We start from the raw sequence: 13,038 nt of genomic DNA on the forward strand, positions 1-13,038 counted from the left end.
ACCTCAGAACGTCACAGAGAGTTACATAAATTACCAGCTATGAAGGGGAAGCCATCATCCAGCATCTCCTCCGCATGAATAACCTGAAGCTTTACGGCTAAAATGAGACCCAGAGTCACTGATGGAACTGGAACGTGCAGCAAGGACTCTGGAATCTCGTTCAGACGGAGCAACGACGGCCTCACCACACCTAAAACTATGAGAAGTTAACTTTGCAGACGATCAGGACAGACAATAGGTCTACTGAGATCTCACAGGCAGGAACAAAGAAGTCAGCGACAACTAAGAACGAAGCACCCAGATAATGTAGTTAAACGGGTAAAAGAAAGCAGCATGCTTAATCTCTGGCGGTCATTAGATGTTTCTAACAGTCTGGCTGTGGAGAAGATGGCAGCCAATGATATCAAGACAAGTAGCCTCTTCCATCCAGCATCCAGAGTCTGCATGCTAAGCTGTGCAGAGGGAAGGAAGTGGAGGGCAATGAGCATCAGAGCTACCATGGAGGATGAGGCAGCAAAGAGGACCAGAAAGACGAACACACTGTAGAGAAAGATGTAAGCGTAAAGAGACATGGCCGTCTCTACAGACTAGTCCTGGATCATGACATCATCAGAGCGGGAGGAAGACTCAGTAGGAACCTGAGACGCCAGGAGGCTGAGCATCCAACGCTTTGAGAGAACGATCGTTATAAACCAAAGATTATCCTTCAAGGAACTCACAGCCTCTCAAACCCAGGCGCTCTCAAATGTACGGACCAAATTTCTCTGGTTTAAACTCTGCAGGAAGACGACCGTAAGCAGAAGCCAGGGGTGTGGATGAGTGCATGTAGGGCAGCCAGTCTGGCTGAAGGCAGAGTTTAACCTGATGAGTCTCTGTTTGCTACTACTGGGTCGGACCACTCTGTCTCCATCCAGAATTAGCAAAGCTACCATTACAATATGGCAAATAAACCATTTAGGGAGGCAGTGAATTAAAGAATATCTGCCAATGTTTCCCCTTTTCTTCAGACAAATGACATGCCTGTTTTAAATACCATGAAAAGAACAACTAGTAAAGATATCCTCGGTTCTACATGTAATATTTTCTAATCGACTTTAGCAGGGGGTCATATATGGAGGTTTAGTTCAAAACTGTACTTCAATAAAAAAAATATATACTTCCTCTGTCAGAAGATTCAGTGACAGAGTTTCTGTTGCTGAGAAACCCACAGATCATCGTCCTCAGAGCCACACGGTTTTCATGTATTTACAGAGAGAGGCTATATCTCCAGAACAGCAGATGCACCAACTTTCAGTTCAAAGTTTACTATTTCCATCCATCCTGTGAGACGCTGTGGAGGCAGACAAGCCATTTCTTTCTGTCCCCTGGCAGAGATGCAGAAACGGGTCAATCTATGATTCTAGAGATCTGCATCTTTACGTTGAGTCTAAAAAAACTTCCTCTGTTGCAGATCTGATGAACCGTTTCTGATCTTTTTAAGTAGCCTTTCTGCTATAATTAACAAGTCATCGGGTCGGATTAAGGCCTGTAATAGCGTTGGGTCTGAAGGAAAGCCCCTAACATTCAGATCCTTCGACCATCTTGTCTGTAAGACGTCCATCCGACACAAGAGGCGATGCGACATAAATAATGACTCTGGAGTGTTTCAGCCTGGAAACCCTCACATCCTCCCCATGTCTGACGTGGATTATAAATGAGTTTCTGGTGTCCCTCCAACCCAATCAACCTGACTTCTCCCTAAATCTGCTGTCAGACTTTCGATACGGCCAAATTAAATCAGCTCCTGGATCTCAGGTTCCCCGTAATCTATTTATTCTCTGCGCCCCACATTGACCCTCTGTCTGCCATCTTACATTTGGAGCTCTGGTTTCCTGCGCCTCTGTTCATCCCCACATCATGACGCTGCCACCACCGTGCAGCCAGAGGGACTGAGCCTCTGACAGCGAATAGAGCTTAAATAAAGAGAGTAACAGGTTTCTCTCTGCCTGAGAGCAGCTTACCTTCGTCCTCTGGAGGAGACGGCGGCTCCACCGGTTCTGCATTTAGAATGGAGAATATTTGCAAGGAGACTACAATTAAAAATGTTAGCAAGATTCAACAACACGTCACAATGTGGTTTTGCACGTTGCCCAGTCAAGAAGGATTGAAGGGGGGGGGGGGTGGTGAAGAGGAGCAGAATGGAAACAGGTTGTATGTGTTGGAAGCTGAGAGGAGAAGCCAGCAGGGGTCCGTCAGCCCAGAGGCCGCAGCGCTAAAAGGGGCAAACAGAGGTCAATTAGAGTCAATTAGAGACGAGGACAGATAGAGGCAGCCATTTTTCTCTGTGCTTTGGCGTGAATATAAAAGCTGTAGGGAGGTGGGAATGTTTGTAGGAGAAAGCTGGCGTTGGTGAGTGTGAGGTGAAGCAGTCACCATAGGGAAATCTGAGAATGTATGTTTGGTTTTTGTTTGTTTGCTCTGTGGTAGGAGGGGGGGGGGGGGGGGGGGGGGGGCAGTCGGTGTGGTTAACCTCAGCCTGGGCCACTCTCCCTGCAGCACCGACCTGCTTCAGACGCCACAAACAGGGAGTCCACGTAAAGAAAGCTTTCCTTAACAGTGAACTTCCAATGCTAAAGGAAGAGTTTACTGAAATGTGAGGTTGTTGGGACCAGCCGGTCATCTTCTGCCTGCTCACTGCGCTGAAGCGCGTACGGCTAGGCCGGCTGAGTCAGACGCGCTATTATCCCCCTCCGTCCAGGGATGGAAATGCCATTTCAAAGGCATATTTATGTTCTGGATTTACAGTCAACCACTAATGAGGGATCTTTACTTTGTGGCCTTTTACATGACTGTAACACCTCTCTTAGCATCTGCCAGGAAAGCCCCGTGCTATTTGCGGTCAGAAGGCATTAGTTTTACTGCCGCTTGTCAGTCGTCAGCTGCACATGATTCCAGTATCTGGGAGAAGAAAAAAAAAAAGGTTTAATTCAAGCAATTAAAACTGTTCTTAAAGCGAGACGCTTGGTGTCTGCAGCCCTAAGATCTGACATCAATACGGCTGCCATGAACAGCGCCGTGCAAAAATAATAATACTTTTATGCATTTTGTTCAAATGTGAAGTGATAAATCAACAAAAGGTTGAGTATAACCCAGAAGAGGAAGAAAAAGAGTTTTGTTTTTTTATCAAAATGTGCGACAAATAAAAACCTGCAGTGTGACATGCATTTGTAATCAGCCTCTTTAATTAAATCGATTGTAGTATGTCTGGTATGTCTCTACATAGCCTGCTTAATATCTACCATAATGTACCTCTATAGTTATGCTGCTATAGGCTTAGGCTACTGGAGGACATCAGGGTCTATTTTTCTCACTCTGCTTAGTTCTCCTACTGTTCTCCAATTTGCATTGTCTGTTGTTATTTCAGCTTTTAACTTTTTGTTCTCTCTCTTTCTCTCTTCATAGAAGGTACACCTGGTCTGGCGTTCTGTTAGCTGTGACATCATCAGGGGAGGCAGATCATCCTCTATTACCATATAACATAGAAAGTACTCCTGGATCAATGTGAGCTTCTGTGCTTTCTGTGTCTCTGCTCTGTCTTCTCTAAGCCCCAGTGGGTCGAGGCAGATGAGCGTTCATACTGAGCCTGGTTCTGGTTCTGCTGGAGGTTCTCCTCCCTGTTAAAGGGGAGTTTTCCTCTCCACTGTCGCTTCATGCATGCTCAGTATGAGGGATTGCTGCAAAGCCATCAACAATGCAGACGACTGTCCACTGTGGCTCTACGCTCTTTCAGGAGGAGTGAATGCTGCTTGAAGAGACTTGATGCAACCAACTGGTTTCCTTATATAGGATTTTTTTTTACCAATCTGTATAATCTGATTGAATTTGACTTTGTAAAGTGCCTTGAAATGACATGTTTCATGAACTGGCGCTATATAAATAAAATTGAATTGAATTGAATATTCTTATCAAAATAGACCCTCATCCTGGAGCAGGACAAGCTCACATCTTTGATAAGGGGGACCTGAATGAGAGGGCCGCTGAAAGGATACGCACCATTTCTTTTCCAACAGTGAAAACCAATTTTCAAATGTTTTCTAAAATTCTCAGATTAAGGATTCGGTCGTTCTCTTAGACTGTTTTGTGTAGCTCTGGCTGACAGGTTGTTGTCATATTAGCCTCATAAACGCCACCAAAGGCCAAATTTATGACTAACAAATTCTTGTATCTGAGCTGTGGATCTCTGCAGCTCCTCCAGAGTCACCATTAGCATCAGGGCTGCTTTTATTATTGATGCACTGCTTGTTTGACCTCTCATGTCTTCTTAGGTCTGCAGTTTGTCCATCGTCTCTCCACGCTCAGCTGGAGGGTTGTACTGGGAGATGCTCAAAGTTTGGGGATACGTGGCCTTTACAGAAAATCTGGATTTAAAATTAGATTAAATTACACTCAGATGGACTCTATTGTTAATTAATAAGGCAGCTCTACATCTGAGGGAAATTTGATGTTACTGTATTTTATTTAAAGCTATCAGAGTCAAAGGGGGCTGAAAACAACTGCACACCACACTTTTGTATTTAAATTATTTAAAACCATATCATTTTCTCCCATTTCACGGTTATGTAACGCTTTGCTCTATCAACACAAATATAACATTTCTCTGTTTACTTATAGGGGACTTCTAAAGGCTGCTAGTTTTACTGGATTTCATTTCAGGACGTCAGAGTAAAGGAGGGTTAAAACAAATATAAAACAGATTTATCAGATGTTTTTGGGGGGTTAAATGTTTTTGAAACAAAGTATATTTTTTTTCCAACTTCTCAATGCTGGACTGGGTTGTGTTGTTGTCACATAAAATCCCAAAGAAATACATCAGTTTGCGGTGGAAACGTGACAAAATGTTGAAAACATCAAGGGCAATGAATCACTGTGCGGGCCACGGTGCGTTGTAAAACACTTTGGTCCTGATGGGGCTCTTTTAAATCAAAATATTGATGCAATCGCCGCTATTTTCAGTGCTGGCGCACCACAGAGCCAGAGTTTATTCTTCTTTTCACCACCCTGTTTATCCAGCCAGTTCAGACGGAACCGCAGGCTGTCCCTGTCCCTGCCTCCCTCATTCCTCCAGCGCTCCTCCTCCCGTGATGAATGTGTAACGACCTGGCCAAGATGGACGCCGTGCACCGGACCGTTAACAGAAGGAGAAGTCACGCTGGTACAAAAAGCCACGGGGGAAACACAGATGATTGCCATCGCATCGGGAATCTATCCGAATAAACCCAAATGACTCTCTTTGCGAGCTTCCAAATCGTTTCAGTTAAACAAGCGGGGCAGATTTAACTGCTTCTGGTGCTGAAACAAAGGAAATCTTAGTGGTTGTTTATGTGGAAGAGGGCAGACGTTTGATGAGAGACAGAAGGAGAGTAGACTGGAGTTTAATCTGTGGACGTTTCCTTCTGTCTTTTGAGACTTTGGGAGAAAAAAGAACCAGCCTGAAGAGGGAAAGTTGTTAGCCAAGATGAATTTGACAGCCTGGTGAAGAAAACAGAAACGTTTAGGCAGAGAAGCAGCTTATGTCGCAGTGGACCACAAACTTTCTCCTAGAAACTTGTTCAATCCAAAAAAAAATAACAGATTAATAAGAAAATAGTATGGAGGGAAGCATGAGACCCTGTGGGATATGTCAGAGGAAAGAAGCAGATTAAAAAATATACATGAAGTTAATAATCATGAGGAAATCACAGTTGATCTTTTAATTGCTTTAAACGTATATCAGACATTTAAAAGTTTGAGTAAAGAATGAGTCAACTTATTGGTTTTAGTTATGTTCTTTGTCCATTTTAAAACTTTTCTTCCTATATGGTGAAAGAAGTCTAAATTTAGTGGACAATAAAGTATCTAACCCCATATTTTTCCCATGTGTGGATGATGATGTATAATTTGGAGCTGGTATTGTTCCAAAAATAAATAGTTTTCTGTAAAACGAAGGTTTTCCCAGAGGGAGTACGAAGGTACGAAGGTTTTATTGGGAGAACAGAACAGGGTGGAGGGAGCGCTCTTACTTTCCCAGAGGGTTCTCTTCTCAGGAAACATGCAGTAAGGGAGGTTAGTCGTACCTAAAGCTGTCTGTAGATCTGAAACACCTTTTTGCCTCGGGGTAAGGCAACAACATGAGTCTAGGATTCAGTGGGAGGAACGACCGACGCCTGAGGGAAGAGGCCCTAGCCGGGTTGTTCTACGCTACGACAGGTGATGCTAGTGGAGATGCTGTCAGCAAAAGGAGGAGTCCGCTGATTGTTTTGATAAATTAAAACAATAACCACTCCCTTAAAATGTCCAGCCAGCATGTTTATGCACAATAATCAGTCAATTATTAGTTTTTTTTCTCAGTGTCTGAGCCAAATGAACATCCTTGACAAATACCACGTGTTTAGCATTAGCTTTCCTGTCGATGGATGGTTATATGTGTCGATGGATATGGTCTTTCAGACAGCATTCCACTGGAGAATTTAGATAATTCAGTATATGCACCCCTGTCTTATAAAGTCCAATTCAGGATGGGATTCTATTTTATTTCAGTGTTCACTACTGTAACTTCATCCTTCAACAGCGCTTGGCTTTGTTCTCAGCTGCCTTGTGCTCCCTTTCTTTTGAGCTTTTTTTTTTTACAGATTTTCTGACTTGGAACATGAATGGAAATATAACTTTCATGACCTATAACCCTGAAGGAAATTGAGTAGTAGGTGTTGCAAAAATATAATACTTATGTCATTAAATGCTGTTGTTTGTCACAACAGTTTATATTTAGAGAGAAAGACTGAACACACATTGATTTAGGGTTCATTTTTCTCACCTGGTTTTGGATCCATGGAGGCTCCTTTTTCTGGTTTTGAACCTAAAAAGCAACAGAGTCACAATTACAAAAAATAAACAACTAAAAATCCAATTGTATTTTAACTTGTAAAAAAAAACACGTGATTCTGAGGATTTGAATTAATGACATTTTCTCTTGCTGGTTCCTGGCAGCCTTAAAGGGACGGTGTGTGACTAATTAGGGTTTTAATTAGCAAAAATCAAGTATTGCTTTTATAAATAGATATTCTGCCAAAGTCTAATAACCTCACATCAAAAATTAAAGTGTTCTCGTTAGGTGTCGGTGCACTCACTGGAAGGCGCCATATTGCATCGTTAATTCTGATTTCAGTAGCTGAAAGGGGCGAAACAAGCATGAACAAGCAAAGATGACTGTAAATCTTTCTATTTGCCGTTCTCTGTTAAAATGGAGGACCATTCATACTCTTTGCCCAGCGAGAGGGAAAAGAAAGTAACCAATAAAAGAAAAAGTAGTAATAACCGGGAGAAAACTAGAGTCTATATCGGTGCAGCTATTATTACCAGGTGGAGATCATTAATGAGGGACCAGGGATTTAAAACTGATGCAGAGGGTGCAGCTTTCTGCTGGACAGGTAAGTTAATTCAAAATAACAGCAAAGTTTATTTTCACGTTATGTTAGAAACAGGGCAGAGTGGTCCAGCAGCTACCCTGTCCTCCCTGCAGGCAGAGACGGCTCTGTTGTTCGTCTGCCTCTCCCTCTAGTATGTGTGTACAGGGAGCGGCGGCATGTTCAGAAATGAGACAAAAAAACAGCAACTCAATGAATTTACAAGCGACTTTAAAAAAAAAACAAGCGGACTTGGTAACAATGCCAAAAACCCATTTCACACGATGACCGTAGCTATTAGCTATTAGCAGTAGCTAATACATGGAGGACATGTTGACATTGTCACATGTATGATACTCCACGGCTTCTGTAGTAGTTATTACGAGCTTAACAGCAAGGTCGTTTGTAATTAATTACCACTAGATGGTGCGCCAGTGTGAAAATCTTACACTCTGAAGCTTTATGTGTGAACTGAACATCACAGGTTGCATCTTTTTAAGACAGTAAGTCATATTAATCATCAGTATTTCCATTTCAGGTAGTATCTACTCCTGATTTGTAGCGTTCATGAAGACGACTAATGTTCATGAAAGCTGGAAATAACAAAGGAGGAGGTGCTGATGTTGCTAAAAGTCAAGGAGAAATCAGTCTTGCCACTGATGTATCCTTGCCTCAGAAAAACAGTTTATACTTTTCTGAACTGGTCAGAACTGGCTGAAGGTGATCATCCAGTCCTGCTGGTGTACAGTTTACTTTCTATTGGGTGTTTGTCCTCACTGCCCACGGTTGTTAATGTTAATGTCACAATTAGGCGTATAAACACGCTGTCACTACAACAGATGACTCCAGGGAAGTCAGACTGAGCATGCCTTACAGGGGAGGCAGTGTGTTTCCGTATGTAAACCTCTCACCTGGTCTTGGCTCTACGGGGGCCGCTCTGTCTTGTTTTGAACCTAGAAATCAACAGATTTAGTTAAACACAGGTAGATTAGCTTCCCCAACAACCCCCACTGAACTTCCCCCATTTACCCAGCAAACATCCTTATCCATTCATCTAGGTAGTTTCAAAATAATTTTGACCATTCTGTCCTGTCTCGCTGTTATATGGGTCATTTGTTGTAGAATCTAGCCTCCCTTGTGGCTCATGAAATAGACCTAATGTAAAGATGGAAGTTGCATTGCAGCAGCTGCTGTCTCACCAGGGAGACACCGACAACCTCCCAGGCAGTCACACAGAGATGTGTAGTCAGGACATGTGGCATTGGTTAGGGGGGTTGTGTGGCAGGGACTGTCCTCTGAAAAACTTTTACATTCCTAAAAGTTAAACTGTTGCCTAACTCTGCATCGTGGGTTTGCTGCCCGGTTTGTTTAGACCGCAGCCTCTGGAGTTGAGCAATATTTACGCCCGCGGAGGGCCTGGAACCCCCCTGTGGCCATCGGTCCATCACGGATCCCAGAGCTGGAAATCCCTCTGCCCTCCCCTCACCAACATAACACGCAATGTTATACTATTATAAAGTCAGATATCATCGACATAGAAAAATACAAATCAGGTTGTTCATAAAACCCAGAACTTCCATTTTCTAAATTGGGATTTTATACGACAATCCAGCATGAAGTTTTCCAGAATCATAAAGTGGAACAAAATTGTTTTTGACATTTGTGATTTAAATGTGCATTTGTGTCAGCCCCTTTAACTCTAATTCCCATAAATAAAACCCAGTACAATCAAACTGTCTTCAGAGGCCACCTAACTAATAAACAAAGCCAAGCTGGGTGTGATTTAATCTGAGCGTTATTCCAGCTGTTCTATGAAGGCCTCAGAGGCTCGTTTGAGAACATTACCTAACAAACAGCATCATAAAGACCAAGAGATGCACAGGACAGGTCAGGGGGAAGGATGTGGGGATGTTTAAAGCAGGAATAGGTCCTAAAACAACATCCCAAGCTGTGAACATCTCCCAGAGCTCAGTTCAATCCATCATCATGAACACGGGAAGAGAGTGGACCAACTGCAGAGTCACCAACACATGGACATCCGTTTAAAGAGACAGGTCAGGCAAGGAGAGCATTAATCAGAGAGGCAGCCAAGAGGCCCACGGTAAATCTGGAAGAGTATGCAGAGATCCACAGCTCAGGTGGGAGAATCTATTGACAGGTCAACTATTAGTCATGAATCCAAGAGCAATGTGGCAAAGCATTGTTGAAACGGTGCAATAAAAAGTCTCCTATGCATTTATCCACACGCCATGGAGGGAACACGGGACAAATGTGGAAGAAGGTGATCTGCTTAAATGACACCAAAATATTGTTTTGGCTTAGATATAAAACATTATATATGGTGGGAAAAAAAACACTGTACGTCATTCTGGAAATATCCCCATCGTTAAACAGGGTGGTGGCAGCATCATGCTGTGGGGAGGCTTTGTTGACCAGGGACAGGGAGGCTGACCAAAGCTGATGGAGAAATGGATGGAGATTTAAATGCCACTTTTCTAGTCATTCCAACCGCTTAAAGCATTTTACGCTAGAGCCCAATTTATGCTACATCATCACCCTGTTGACCTTTGGGTTAAATGACTACAGACCTGTCGCCCTGATGTCTGTGGTCATGAAATCCTTTCAGCGACTTGTGGTGACGAACTTCTCCAGATCAAGAACCATTAGCATTGGTGCCCCCCAGGGGTGTGTCCTCTCCCCACTTCAGTTCTCCCCTCACACTAATTGAAGTTTGCTGATGAGATCACTGTCACTGGTCTGATTCAGGACGATGAAGAGTCTTCATGCAATGAGGAGACAGATTGGCCGGTCGATTGGTGCAGCAAGAACCACCTGGAGCTTCAACTGTTCAAGACTGTGGAGATGATGGTGGAATCCAGGAGAATAGCCCCCCAGGCTGCCTCCCGTCACCATCCTCAACAACACTGTATCTGCTAAGGATCACTGCTGGCTCCTAGAAACCCCCTTTGCTCAGGACCCAAGATGGTCATCACTCTTCAGAGATGCCAGAGATCATCCTCTCTGGCGTCTGTCTTGGTAAACAGCTGGCACCCTGTTGCATTGTGGGGTACTGCCTTTGACTCTTTGGGTTCCTGGAAAACAGGCTTCCAAACATTGTCTCTGCTGAAGAAGGCCCAACAGAGACTGGACTTTCTGCGGCAAGACGTCCAACCTTCCACAGGAGCTGCTGGTCATCTTCTACATCAGTGGTTACCAAATGTTTCAGCCTGGGCCCCCAGATTATAGCACCAGAGCCTGGTGGGGGGGCTAAATAAAGTCAGAATATTAAGAGAATAAAGTTGTAAAACTATTAGAATATAGTTGTATTTTTATAAGAACTCTTACAAAAAACATCAGCATCAAATCCTCTCACTTGACCTAGCCTCGTGAGACCATCCTGATCTCGCGAGCTTTCAAGGTTTCACTCGCAGATCAGTCTGGCTACTCTCCGTTAAAGAAAATTTGGAGCCGTTCACCAAACGAACGTCCAATCAGCGTTGGCTTTGAGGCGGGTTGAGGTGTGACGCAACGAGAAGAGCGACAGTTCAGTCTAAAGAACATGGCGGCTTCAGCCGATGAAACTAGCGTTAGCGTGGCTATCGAGCAAGTTTTATCGGAATTACAGAGTATTTCTTTGCTGAGCTAACGAGCCTTTACCTGCAGCAGCAAGAGTAGCTTGGCTTGTGGTTGTGTTTACGTCGTCGCTCTGTTACGAGCGACGACGAATCTGATTGGTTTATTTGGCCCGTCTATCACCAACATAGGCCAATCAGCTAACCAGTATTTTCGCCCCTTCCCAAAATTACTTCAACGGAAGGTTTCCAGATGGATATGCGGAGCAAATCCATCTGGCGGAGTCAGGTATTCACTCGACCCCCACTTTGGGAACCCCTGCTCTACATGACCATCACTCAGTTGTCTGCTGTTTATCCATCACTGTGTGGTTTGGCTCAGCCACAACACAAAGAAGAAGAATAATGGGCAAAAATGTTAATCTCACATAAACTCCACAAAAAAAAGGCAAATTGAAGTTTTTGGATGTAACGTGAAAAAAACTGAAAAGGTTCAGAAGGTATAAATACTTTGGTGAGGACTATAGATGACCTTAAAAATGTAAGCTAAAAGAAAATATTCTGAATTTACCCACCTTGGCATCGAGGCTTTTTATTGACAACAGAAGAACCACTGATTGGCCGTCCATTAGGGGTGACACACCAGCAGTATCCAGTGTAGCTGTGGCACTGGACCTAAAGAGATACCTTCAGGTGTTACTTTACGGCAAAAGCTGAACAACGAATGGCGTCCCTGGTCAAAAGTTATGGCTTTAATTAGGAACTTAAGTGTCATTTATGTAAAGCTGTTTGTTACCTCGCTGTAAGTGCCGTCAGGGTTGCATACAGGAACAAAGGCCTGCTTCTTGGCCTGTTGTTCCGTGTACTTCTTCTCTGCCACACATCTGGATGTTTCTGAGGATAATAACAACACACACACACAAGAATCACTAAACATCAGAGGCGGCCATCATTTAGCCCACAGCGCGACTATTTTTCTTAAATATTCCACAACTATGAAGCCAACATACTGAAGGAGTCAGAGGGGGAATGCTGAATCTCAGAGATCATGAAAAACGAGAGGGGAAAAACACAAAGTGGTGGTGGTGGTGGTGGGGGGGGGGGGGGGGGGGGACACCGGAGGGGAAGCGGTTCACTGCATTTCGGAAGCTGCAGATGTTTGTGCGACTGGGAGAAGAAGCAGCAACACGAGTCGTATTAGGAGCAAATCCGGGAAACCTGCGCTGTGCCTGGTGGTAAAGCCATTACTTAGTGAGGCTGATCCAGCCAAATATTTCAGTCACCCCGAAAAAGGGCTGATGCACAAGGAAAACCTCAGCCGTCCCTGATGTCTGCTCTGCTATCGCCCTGCAGCCCAACCATCTGTTACTCTCCGTCTGAATTACAGCGTCTGTCAGCAGACATGCGGGTCGGGAACCTTTCACCTGTGCACACCTAGAGTCTTCCACATGTGGCAGTCGGGGCCACGGCTCATCCTGTCAGTGCACAGGTGCCTCGGCTCACCTGGCCAGCTGTGCAAACGCTCAGGAACGGCGGATCAGTGACGACGGGATTTGATGGTAACTTGTTGTGACACATCAGCGGCCTGCCAAGCGGTGGCTCTCCGGCTGACAGCTTCGAATCCCATTAACACAATGACTCAGGGTAAGCTAAAAAACATTCGCCGCTCTGGTCGGCAGGATGAGAGCCGCTGGCACACACACTGTTAGACACTTGCTGGTGCTGGTTTGTCTCAGTCTGGAGGCCGTTTCAGGGACGCCGGTGAGGAGAGGGACGTTCCGGATGGACGGATGGCAGTGAGCTAAGGAACTCTAAAGTTAGCTGCGGTGGAAAATCTAAAAAACCCGTCGCGCTCGGAGCAAAAGTGTTGTCTGGAAAAGATGACGGGACGCTGGAATCATCAGAGCGCGGTGATAGGAAACAAATGTGGTGCCACTCTCACCGTCCTCGCACGCACAATGCCATCCCTGTGCTTTCAGACCAGCCTGCAAACTCTGCTTTATTTCTCCAGGCGGCCTTCGCCTGCCGTCGCTGTGCCTTTTAGTCCA

General features: G+C 44.5%; 1 protein-coding gene across 2 annotated transcripts in view; it reads right to left on the minus strand.

Moving 5' to 3' along the window:
- The window catches only part of smoc2 (SPARC related modular calcium binding 2), a 42,111-nt gene that overhangs the window by 16,080 nt on the left and 12,993 nt on the right, over positions 1–13,038 (minus strand). Inside the window, exons 3-7 of one of the 2 annotated variants that reach the window (XM_036126523.1) lie at positions 11,787–11,884; positions 11,566–11,665; positions 8,330–8,371; positions 6,830–6,871; positions 2,001–2,036 (exon numbers count right to left, since the gene is read on the minus strand). In XM_036126523.1, coding sequence (XP_035982416.1) covers positions 2,001–2,036; positions 6,830–6,871; positions 8,330–8,371; positions 11,566–11,665; positions 11,787–11,884 — 318 coding nt within the window. Of the gene's footprint in view, positions 1–2,000; positions 2,070–6,829; positions 6,872–8,329; positions 8,372–11,565; positions 11,666–11,786; positions 11,885–13,038 lie in introns of both variants that reach the window. The other variant, XM_036126522.1, reaches the window with a different exon arrangement.

This window comes from Fundulus heteroclitus, chromosome 22, assembly GCF_011125445.2.
Source record: "Fundulus heteroclitus isolate FHET01 chromosome 22, MU-UCD_Fhet_4.1, whole genome shotgun sequence".
Lineage (NCBI taxonomy): Eukaryota > Metazoa > Chordata > Actinopteri > Cyprinodontiformes > Fundulidae > Fundulus > Fundulus heteroclitus.